The 12,103-nt window shown below is 43.8% G+C and overlaps 1 protein-coding gene across 3 annotated transcripts in view; it reads right to left on the reverse strand.

The window, feature by feature from the left end:
• Positions 1 to 2,701: 2,701 nt before the first annotated feature.
• Positions 2,702 to 12,103, reverse strand: part of ndfip1l (Nedd4 family interacting protein 1, like) — a 50,256-nt gene continuing 40,854 nt past the window's right edge. For 2 of the 3 annotated variants that reach the window (XM_085995829.1, XM_085995828.1), the window contains 2 exons: positions 5,290 to 5,395; positions 2,702 to 3,360 (listed from right to left, as the gene is read on the reverse strand). In XM_085995829.1, the coding sequence (XP_085851955.1) occupies positions 5,292 to 5,395 (104 nt within the window). In that variant the 3' untranslated portion in view covers positions 2,702 to 3,360; positions 5,290 to 5,291. Of the gene's footprint in view, positions 3,361 to 5,283; positions 5,396 to 12,103 lie in introns of all 3 variants that reach the window. The other variant, XM_085995830.1, reaches the window with a different exon arrangement.

The raw sequence follows: 12,103 nt of genomic DNA on the forward strand, positions 1-12,103 counted from the left end.
GATTTGCCTTTAACAAATCCGTGCTGCTTTCCTTAATTAATCCACACTTGTCCAAGTGACTGTTAATTTTGTCCCGGATTATCGTTCCTAAAAGCTTCCCCACCACCGAGGTTGAACTGACTGGCTTGTAGTTGCTGGGTTTATCCTTGCACCTTTTTTGAACAAGGGTTTAACATTTGCAATTTTCCAGTCCTCTGGCACCACCCCCGTATCTAAGGACGATTGGAAGATTATGGCCAGTACCTCTGCAATTTCCACCTTCAGCATCCTAGGATGCATCCCATCCGGTCCTGGTGACTTATCTAATTTAAGTACAGCCAGCCTTTCTAGTACCTCCTCTATCAATTTTTATCCCATCCAGTATCTCAACTACCTCCACTTTCACTATAACTTTGGCAGCATCTGCTTCCTTGATAAAGACAGATGCAAAGTACTCATTTAGTACCTCAGCCATGCCCTCTGCCTCCATGCGTAGGTCTCTAATCAGCCCCACCCCTCCTCTTACTACCCATTTACTATTTATATGCCTATAGAAGACTTTTGGATTTGATGCAGATCTTCATTAAAGGTCTTCCTCACCCTGAAACATGTGGGGAATCTCATTTGGTCAGATGCTGGAACCAGGTCATCCATCTTACCAAGTACAGTATTGCCATATCACAGAAAGCATTTAAATCATTTCCACTCAAGTAATTATGTTTGTGTTTGTTTAAATTCCACTGCTTTACTGTTAAAAGTACAGAAATAAAACTGCAGTTACAGCTCTTGTAAGGGTTCAGCAGGCATTGCATTAATAAAGTCAAAGCTTTCTTTTTAGGTAGGGGTCAGAAGAGTGCAAACATTTTAACCGTGGCGAGGTTCTAATGGGCAGCACGCGTTTTGCAGTGGGTGGTTTGCCTGCAGGGGAAAACATCTACTTGTTTTTTTTGGTCGCTCAGTAAACCTGCTACAGGAAACTTTTTTTTTTATCCGGCACCGACAGGACCGACGTGGTGCCAGTTCATCAAAAATTCCAGATAACCGAAAGCTATAGTAAAAGATACGAGAGCTGAGAGCTCCGTATAAAGCAACAAACCCTGTTGCTTAGCGACAGGTTCAGAACAATGGCCACAAGTTCCAAGCGTCTCTGTAGCTTAGCAACAGCTGCAGCCACACCCTTGCACAGCAATAGATCGAGGAAGGCAAGTACAATATGAAGTAAAACTTACCTGAACCTACTCCTGAATTTTGCCGGTTAACCGAGATTTCCGGTTATTTAGGTGCCGGTAAATCGAAAGTTTCCTGTACCTTTACAGCCTCAGGGGCAAACAGTGGAACAATATCCACAAGCCTCCGTCCAAATCAGTTAAGTGTCCAGGCGAGGACCCTATAGCAGATCACTGATCTATACAATGGACTTTCCAACTCTCATCTTCATCGATAAACAATTGGTATTTTTAAACATATACACTTTCCAACTCTCAACCTCATCTCTAAACAATTGGTATTTTTGAAACATACAAACACTTATTACAAGATACAACAGTAAACAACGTATCAAACAGAATAAATGAAGGGTACGTGACAATCGGTTTAGGGATTAAAAAAAACCCTGAGCTCCTGGCTCAAGCACACTTTTGGCAGTCTTCATACTCAAAATATTCTCAGAGCAGGGGAGTGCAGGTGTAAGGATAGAACTGCAAACAGGGACATTGATGCCTCAGACACACAGAACTAAATTCTGCCCACTGCCCAGATTATAGTTAGAACTCCTCCTTTTCTTTCTCTCACCTGAAGGTGCTGACTCAGTGTCTGATTCAACTGGCACTGTGACTTCTCCAGTACTTTGCCCAAGCCCACTCCAGGAACAAAAATCTAGGCTGACACTCCAGTGCAGTACTGAGGCAGCGCTGCACTGTCGGAGGTGCCGTCTTTCAGATGAGACGTTAAACCGAGGCCCCATCTGTTCTGAGGTGGACGTAAAAGATCCCGTGGTACTATTTCAAAGAAGAGCAGGGGAGTTATCCCCGGTGTCTGGACCAATATTTACCCCTCAATCAAAATAACAAAAATGGATTATCTGGTCATTATCACATTGCTGTTTGTGGAACCTTGCTGTGCGCAAATTGTCTGCCGCGTTTCCCACATTACAACAGTGACTACACTTCAAAAAGTACTTCATTGGCTATAAAGGGCTTTGGGATGTCCGGTGGTCATGAAAGGCGCTACAGAAATGAAAGTCTTTTTTTCCTGTCTAAATCTAGATGAGAGTGTGGGCAAGTTATTTGAGTGTTGGGAAACATCACTGGCAAGATTGATCCTCACCAGAGGCCCACACATGTGCACTGGATAGCAATCAGGAGTGGGATCCCCTGGCTGATTCTTCCTTCCTTGGTCTGGGGCCACTTAGACCAATTGTAGCACCACTTACTGACTCAGCTCACACACCGGGAAGCAAATTGAGACCCTCTGGTCTGTATGTCTCAAGCATCCTTGCTAATCAATAGCGTCTTGCACAGCCAGCTACAACACAAAAGTGAAACTTGCCGGGATTTGCTAAGGCCAGCAGCTGGGAAGATCTTGGGAAATTTTTTAAAAAGCAATGTGACAACACATCAGGAAGGAGAAGAGAGAAATAATGAATGGTGAAAATGTGGAAGAATAGAAACTAGTGTGCGAAGGAGTTCGTACTTTTCACTGAAACGGCACTGATCCCAAAGGCTGCTATAGAAGTCACATTTATTAGGTGTTCTGATCTATTTACAGTCATATACTTTAGAACATAATAAAACCCAAAGGTACAGTCCAATACCTCTTGGCAGAAAGCACAAAAAGTGCATTAGTATAGTCTGTTCTTAAAATGCAGAAGAGCAGTTCTGCAAACGATAACACATCATCTCACCACTTTACAGAGATCTTAAGCTCCAAGTACAATTATTTTAAACATATATCATGACCAGCATCATTTCTACGCTATGTTGTTTTTTTTAAATCCACTGATGATAGAACCTGAAGAAAAAAGTAAAGCAATTGTGCCCTCTATTGGCTACAAGGGCAAAGTGCATGCTAGGTAATGACTACAAATGAGTAAGGCATTGTTAGTACATCACAGACCAGTTTTGCGGGAGCACTTCAACAGTAGCCACTAAAACAGTTTAATGATTACAAGTTTTCAGCATTCACTATTAAAATTGTACATCTAAAAACATCGATATGAAACACCATCCTCGTTTTCCTTTTTAACCCAGTGATTTATCCCCCACCCCCCCCCCCCCACCCCTTTTGTGTCCTGGTTGTGAGGTCCACTTCCTGCAGGTGTCAGTTGTTGGCGAGCGAGCTGTTCAATCTACGGATGCAGGAACTCACTCTCCAGGAAACCATCTGTAGAGAGGAAGAAAGAGACATTTTGAATTATAATGAGATCCATTCTATTTTCAGGCAGAACAGGAAAAAATGCCAAGAGGATTACAGTAATACTGTCAGACATGGAAGTATCCGATGCTATATAAATACAAGAGGGTGAATAATGCAATACTGTGAAAAGACGAATGCTGTATTACGCTCCCTTCTGGTCATGTGATACTGGGATCTTTCATCTTAAAGCTGGCATCATTCTTCTTCCTGTCATTTGACGTCAATCACAAACAGCACAATAGTGCCGTCAATACCTCCTGTTTACTGCTGCCTAACTCACATCCTAGGCACATTTTATTCTGCTGAAAAGGTGCACTTGGCTCTCAAAGCATGGAGCGAATCTTGAACCAAAATTGAACATTGCGCTCCTCCCTCTCCCTTCCCCCTGGAGGAACTGAAAGGTCTTGGAACAAAACAGCTAAAATCTCTTTCCAAGTTTCAACTTTGCAAATAAAAATATATTTCGAACATAAATATATAAAGCCAAATTGTTTTCAACGATTACATTGGAGCTGAGGAATTTTAAATAAGGGGATTGATTGAAGTACACAAGCTGCTGCACTGGAGAGCTTGCTATCTCCTGCGAACCTCAGTGTGGCCGAGGACATTCCAAGCTTGTTGCCAGCGAGCTGAAACGTTAATGCTGTTTCTCTCTCCACAGATGCTGTCTTGTAAGAATTCGCAATAATTTACAGTTCTGAAGATCAATTTTTTTGATTAAAGAATCCCTGGACGTTGTGCTTTTAAATTTCCAGGGATAAAAATGGCTGTCACCACATGGCCGAAGACAAAGGACAATGCTTTGTTTACAAAGCAATTGAATGCTATTAGCATTTGTTTGTATATCGAGTGGATACATCTAAACTGCAGAAGAGACTTTTGTATCTTGAATGGGAACCGTTTAAGAACTGAATGGGTTTTTGAAATCACCCAGCACTGGACAATAGAGCTGTTGCATTCTCTTTTGTTTTAGCCCAGGTGAACTCCAGATGTGGGCGGGATCATTTCGGCCCCACAGTGCAGACTCTAACCCAGTCTAACCACTTTGAGTTAGCCAATCACAGCTTTCTCTTGTGTATTGGACCCTTTGGGCGGGGAACTTTGCACACAGCCCTCGCAGGGCAGAACGGCAGGACCTCACCAGGTATAAAAGATAGCTGCTGAGAAGCTATCTCTCTCTTTACTTCGCTGGACCACAGGTGAGCAGGGTGTTCTGACTCCTCGGCAAGGCAACCTAGCAGGAGTTAGGGGGATGGTGATTTGAGGGTAATTGCCAAGATTGTTTAAGTAACATTGGAGCCATTTTATCCCTCGTTTTCGCCGTCTGCAACCCCGTTATATAGTTTTACTGTAATTACTGTGTTCGTGTGGTATAGTTTATTCTTTTGATTGTAGTTTATTTAGGTAATAAAACTTGATTTTTCTCTCATCCAAACCACTTGTCCGTTTTAATATCATTAATTGTAAGTTCCTCCACTCAGAACTGAAGGAGGGGTAGTGATTCGAAACCGCTGTTTGTAAATTGGTTTAGAGTGCAGCAGCAAAAGCCTGCTGACCAGGTGAATTACCGTAAACCAGGTAAAAGATGCCCCCCTTACAGTCTGACCTGCTGAGTATTTCCAGCATTTTCTGTTTTTATTTCTAATGTTGAGCTGTTTAAAAAAAAAAAAAATGTTTTGACTCCAAACTAACTCAGCACTGCACACAAACTGATAAATTATCAACCAACCTTATGTTTGGTTTATATACAGGCTGCATTTCCTCATCCTCTCTCCAGGTTAAAAAAGTGTCATGTAAATTTCAATACAGTGGGCGAGGTAGCTACCTCATTGCCTGAAAAGTGTCTATTAGCAATGCAAGTCCTTTATTAAATATGAATCAGTAACAGACCTTTACCTTTAGTAGATGAAAAGGACCCTAGTCCTTGGCAGAGTGGCAAAAGTATCTGGCATTTTCCGAACCTTCGCATAATTAATGAATCCTCGGAGGAACAGCAGAAATCCTGAAAGACAGTTAGTAAAAAAATTAGACAAATTCTTCTTCTTGAACAAAAATAATGGAAGCAGCCGCATCATCGTTGATCGATGCAGGATTTACAAGAATGTATGAAAGTGCTTAGTCCCTCAATACTGCATCATTCAGCTGATATGTCTTCAATCAGTACACTATTAACAAGACAGTCTGATATAACGCTCAACACTGCACTTCAGAGGTTTCCTATTAAAATATTGGGCTCAATTCATACCAACATACAACCACCAAGGCCAAAATTTCCATCATTTAACAATTGGGTCCTGCAAATTCGATAAACTGTAATTGTGGAAATAATATTTAGCAAACTGCAAGATGAAGAGAAATACAACTAACAAATGGGATAAAAAATAAATAAGAGGGAGCAGAGCTGCAGAGTAGAGTACCGTAGGGATCAGTGTTTTGACCCTTATTGTTTCTGGATGCAGAAATGAGTTGCAAGCTTGTTAAATTTGCAGACAAAATAATAGAGTACAACAACAACAACTTGCATTTCTATAGTGCTTTTAATTTAGAAAACACCCCAAGGAACTTTATAGTGGAGGGGAGGGAAGAAAAAAATGATAAATGGAATAAACAAATGGACACCAAGCTATGGTGCGACTTAGGACAGCTTGGTCGCAAAGGTAGGTTTTGAGATTTCTAACGGTCGAGGAATTTAGGGAGGGAATTCTAGAGAATAGGGCCGAGACAGATGAAATACTCTACCACTAATGGTGAGAGGGGGAAGAGACAAAAAAGGCCAGTCAGAATAACAGTGTGTGGGAGGGGATGGACTGCTGGAAATGGTTGCCGGGATAGGGTGGGACAAGGCCCTGGAGGGATTTGAAGCACAGGATGGAGATTTTAAATTTAACACTGGGGAAACAGGAAGCCTATATAGGTCAGAGAGGACAGAAGTGATGGGCGACCAGGACATGGGTTGCCGAGTTGGACTTTATAAGGAGTGAAGGATGGGCGGCCAGCAGGTCTAAAGACAAAAGTGTGGGTAAAGGTTTCAAAAGTAGCGAGGGGATAGGAAGGGTCAGAGACAAGTGCTACTAAGAAGATGGAAGTGAGCGATCTTGGTGATGGGTATTATATGGGGTCTGAATCTCAGTTCTGGATCAAACCATCATCTTGTTCAGATTGAGCAGGTGCCTGGTTAGGAGGATGGAGTCAGTGGTAGAATCTGATGATGATGGTTTCAGTAGGGATGGAGAATGCAGCTAAGATTAAGATCTGTTATCCAATGGGGCAGACAAATGGAAAATTACATTTAACACTGATAAATGCAAAGCTTTGTGTAGTGAAAGAAAGAATGGGAAACATAGCTCAAAAAGGGACAACATTTGTGTGAGCAGATTTGAAAGGGAGCTGGGAATTAGAGTAGATTTATCACTTTCAGTGAGCAGAAGGAATTAATAAAGCAAACAGAATGTCGAGACACAAAGAAACTATAAATCTGCAGAAGTAATGCTGAGGCTTTATAATCCACTGGTCAACCTTCACTTAGAATATTGTCTGCAATTCTGATCATAACACTTTAAAAAGAGACACAAATGGATTGCAAAGGGTAACGAAAAGAGCAATAAGGATGATCCCAAGTGTAAAAGGGAAGGAGTTAAAAGACAAAGCTTAATCTCTACAGTCTAGACAGCAAGTTAACATGATTTCAGGAAAGTATATAATATACTAAATGCCATATAGAGGAGGAGAAACCTGAATATTACTTTAAAGTCAGTCAAGCCAGTAGAACCCAGACGAAGCAGAGCAGATCTTAGGGAACAAAAACTTCGCCAGAAGGTAATAAACATTTCAAATAGCCTCGCAGGTATGGCAGTGGATTGAAAGGCATTAGGGGGGGTTAAAGATGCAGTTGGATGCTGGGCTGGGTTACCTGAAATACTCGTGGGGTGAGATCAATAGTGGAATGTCCTCTGCCTTCCCGGATACTCTTATTTTAGGACAGGAAGGGTGGAATTGTAATAAGGATGAGAAACATAATAGGAGCAGGAGTAGGCCAAACAGCCCCTCAAGCCTGCGCCGCCATTCAATAAGATCATGGCTGAACTTCCGACATCAACTCCACTTTACTGGCCTAGCCCCATATCCCTTCGTGCCCAAGAATCTATCGATCTCAGTCTTGAATATACTCAACGACTGAGCATCCACAGGCCTCTGGTAATCTGCATTCAACTGCACCTTTGCACTCACCTTTCACAAAGATTGGCAACAGCGATACAGGAAACTGTGTGTTATCTGGAGGCTAACTGTCCGGAATGCTCGAGCCACCGGCAAAAATCAGGTGCCGTTTTCGTTAGGGTTTTTTTTCCTCGTTGCTTTTTTCCTCAACAGTCAAGCTCTGCAAGGTCTGCTGAAGCTGTTGCTAAGCTACAGAGACGCTTGGACTGTTTAGAAGCTGTACAGGGTTTGTTGACAGATACGGAGCTCAGAAGCTTCCGTATCTTTCAACATTAGCGCTGGAGTGTCCGGCAGTTTTGAGGGAACGGCAACAGCTCGGTCCCGTCGGTGCCGGATAGCACAAAGTTTCCTGTCTATTTATATATCCACTACATCACTCAGCACTAGATAGTTCAATACAGCTGCTTGGGTTTTTATTTATTTTCCAATTTCTTCTCGAAAGTTCATGCTTGGTATTACGTACAGCATTTTAGAAGTGTTTGCATCATTCAGGGTACTGAGAGTTCGTTTGATGGAGGATTTTATGGTATTTTTTCCACTTTGGCATTTATGTGACTGCCAGACAGGGCTGTGCTCCGGGGAAGCCCGAATACTGTGAATGCCGTCTTCAGTCAGCTTTAATTGGATTTTCAACATTTTCTTTTTGTTACTTTTTATTGTGAAATGTAAAGTCAGCAAGTGCTGTTTCTGGGAGAGCAATACTGCCGACATAAAATTTTAATGCAACTCAGCGACGCCGCTCAGCACAGATGTCAAAGTGCTGCGTACAGCATCCAGTATTGGCGCGTGATCATGCTATTTTGGAGCATTTGCGAACAGAATTATTGGCCGTGCTCTCTCAATATGCACAAAAGCTGCTGAAATATATTAAAAACTAAAAACACAAGGAATACTTAAAAAAAAAAAAAAAAAAAATGTTTTCTCCTCTTGCCAATTTCCTTCCTTTGTCCATGCTGTGGTACATTCTTTGGACACTGCTTGCCCTCGGGGAGCTTGTCTCCAGAGTGAATGTTGGCGAGCTATTCAACTGCAGAAGAGGAGGAAGGGGGGCATCGCAGTTGAGCCAAATCCCATCCTGACCCAATGACCACACAGGTGGGCTTCCAACAGGGGTTTGCTGGATAATAATCAGGAGCAAGACTCTTGGCCGAGTCTCTTCTCACCGCCGCCCCCTCCAACCCGCCCGCCAAATAGACCAACTGTAACACCTCTATCCAATGTTTCCTGTAAGTTGCGCAGCGCTCCAGGGGTCCTGCGCAGCGGCTTTTCACTAGAAAAACCACACATGTGCGGTATTTTGAAGTGGCCACGCGGCCCAAATAAAAAATTACAGGGAACATTGCCTCGATTAGTACCCCCTGCAATCAATTCAGCAGAGACCAGTAACTGAAACTGGGTCCTTCCTGATCTGTATGGCTCAAATACATACTGGACAAATTCATAGAATTTATAGAAACTCACAGCACAGAAGGAGGCCATTCGGCCCGTCGTGCCTGTGCTGGCTCTTTGAAAAGCAGTCGTGCTCAGCCCCACATCCCCACTTTTTTGTCCGTAACCCTCTAATTTTGCTCATCCTCAAGTACCTGTCCAACTCGGTTTTAAAATTATTTATGGAATCAGCTTCCACCAGCTTTTCAGGTAGTGTGTTCCAGATTCCGACAAATCTCTGAGTGAAAACATTTCTCCTCATCTCCCCTCTAGATCTTTTTCCAATGATTTTCAATCTATGGCCTCTGGTTAGTGACCCACTCGCCAGAGGGAATATTTTTTCCCTGTTTACTCTATCAAAGCCGCTCATCATCTTGAAAACCTTGATTAGGTCACCTCTTAACCTTCTCTGCTCCAAGGAGAACAGTCCTAACTTTTCCAACCTCGTAACTGAAGTCCCTCATCCCTGGTAACATCCTGGTAAACCTCCTCTGCACCCTTTCTAATGCCTTCACATCTTTCCTGAAATGTGGTGCCCAGAATAGTCCACAATACTCCAACTGAGGCCTAACCATTGGTTTGTAAAGTTCGAGCATGATCTGTTTTTATATTCTATTCCTCTATTTAGAAAATCAAGTAAGCCATATGCTTTTCTAACCACCTTATCAACTTGCCTTGCCACTTTTAAGGATTTGTGTATATGGACACCAAGGTCTCTCTGTTAAGAACATAAGAAATAGGAGCAGGAGTAGGCCAATCGGCCCCTCGAGCCTGCTCCGCCATTCAATAAGATCATGGCTGATCTGATCCTAACCGCCAATCCACTATCACAGAACCATCTCCTGAATCTAACAGAATTAGACACACGAAATAGGAGCAGGATCAGGCTACACGGCCCCTGGGCCCGCTCCGCTACCCACAGGGCCATGACCGATCCGAACCAAGACTCATGTCCAAATTCCTGCCCGCTCCCCATAACCCTTAATTCCCTTTACTTCTAGGAAACTGTCTATTTCTGTTTTAAATTTATGTAATGACGTAGCTTCTACAGCTTTTTGGGGCAGCATATTCCATGGACCTACCACCGAGTGAAGTAGTTCCTCCTCATCTCAGTTTTGAAAGAGCAGCCCCTTATTCTAAGACTATGCCCCGTAGTTCTAGTTTCACCCATCATCGGGAACATATTCCCCGCATCCACCCGATCCAACCCCTTCACAATCTTATATGTTTCAATAAGATCGCCTCTCATTCTTCTGAACTCCAATGAGTAGAGTCCCAATCTACTCAACCTCTCCTCACATGTCCATCCCCTCATCCCCGGGATTAACCGAGTGAACCTTCTTTGTACTGACTCGAGAGCAAGTATGTCCTTTCTTAAGTATGGACACCAAAACTGTACGCAGTATTCCAGGTGCGGTCTCACCAATACCTTGTACAACTGAAGCAATACCTCCCTATTTTTATATTCTATCCCTCTAGCAATGAAAGCCAACATTCCATTGGCCTTCTTAATCACTTGCTTCTGCCCGTTTCACCATCTTATGCCAGCCTATAACTATCCTCATCATGACCTACTACTTTGCCAAGTTTTGTATCATCTGCAAACTTTATAATGCTGCTCCCTACACCAGAGTCTAGGTCGTTTATAAAACTTGCAAAGAGTAATGGACCCAAAACTGACCCTTGGGGAACACCACCTTTACTTCCTGTCACTGAGCCAATTAAAAAAAAATGTTTTATTCGTTTATGGGATCTGGGCATCGCTGGCAAGGCCAGCATTTATTGCCCATCCCTAATTGCCCTCGAGAAGGTGGTGGTGAGCAGCCTTCTTGAACTGCTGCAGTCTGTGTGGTAAACATACTCCCACAGTGCTGTTAGGGAGGGAGGTTCCAGGATTTTGACCCAATGACGATGAAGGATCGGCAATATACTTCTAAGTCAGGGTGGTGTGTGACTTGGAGGGGAACTTGGAGGTGGTGGTGTTCCCGTGCGCCTGCTGCCCTTATCCTTCTAGGTGGAAGAGGTCGCGGGTTTGGGAGGTGCTGCCGAAGAAGCCTTGGCGAGTTGCTGCAGTGCATCTTGTAGATGGTACACACTGCAGCCACGGTACACCAGTGGTGGAGGGAGTGAATGTTTAAGGTGGTGGATGGGGTGCCAATCAAGCAGGCTGCTTTGTCCTGGATGGTGTTGCGCTTCTGAGTGTTGTTGGAGCTGCACTCATCCAGGCAAGTGGAGAGTATTCCATCACACTCCTTACCTGTGCCTTGTGGATGGTGGATTGGCTTTGGGGAGTCAGGAGGTGAGACACTCGCCGCAGAATACCTAGCCCCTGACCTGCTCTTGTTGCCACAGTATTTATGTGGCTGGTCCAGTTAAGTTTCTGGTCAATGGTGACCCCCAGGATGTTGATGGTGGGGGATTCTGCGATGGTAATGCCGTTGAATGTCATGGGGAGGTGGTTAGACTCTTGCTTGTTGGAGATAGTCATTGCCTCACACTTCTGTGGTGTGAATGTTACCTGCCACTTATCAGCCCAAGCCTGAACGTCGTCCAGGTCTTGTTGCATGCGGGCATGGACTGCTTCATTATCTGAGGAGTTGTGAATGGCACTGAACACTGTGCAGTCATCAGCGAACATCCCCATTTCTGACCTGATGTTGGAGGGAAGATCATTGATGAAGCAGCTGAAGATGGTTGGGCCTAGGACACTGTCCTGCGGAATTCCTGCAGCTATGTCCTGGAGTTGTGATGATTGACCTTCAACCACAACCATCTTCCTTTGTGCTAGGTATGACTCCAGCCAGTGGAGCGTCCCCCCTCCCCCACAATTCCCATTGACTTCAGTTTTATTAGGACTCCTTGATGCCACACTCGGTCAAATGCTGCCTTGATGTCAAGGGCAGTCACTCTCACCTCACCTCTGCAATTCAGCTCCTTTGTCCATGTTTGGACCATGCCTGTAATGAGGTCGGGAGCCGAGTGGTCTTGGCGTAACCCAAACTGGGCATCAGTGAGCAGGTTTTCTGTGAGTAAGTGCCGCTTGATAGCACTGTCGATGACACCTTCC

Source organism: Somniosus microcephalus, chromosome 8, assembly GCF_052327205.1.
Source record: "Somniosus microcephalus isolate GS21.2 chromosome 8, FLI_Smic_1.0, whole genome shotgun sequence".
Classification (NCBI taxonomy): domain Eukaryota; kingdom Metazoa; phylum Chordata; class Chondrichthyes; order Squaliformes; family Somniosidae; genus Somniosus; species Somniosus microcephalus.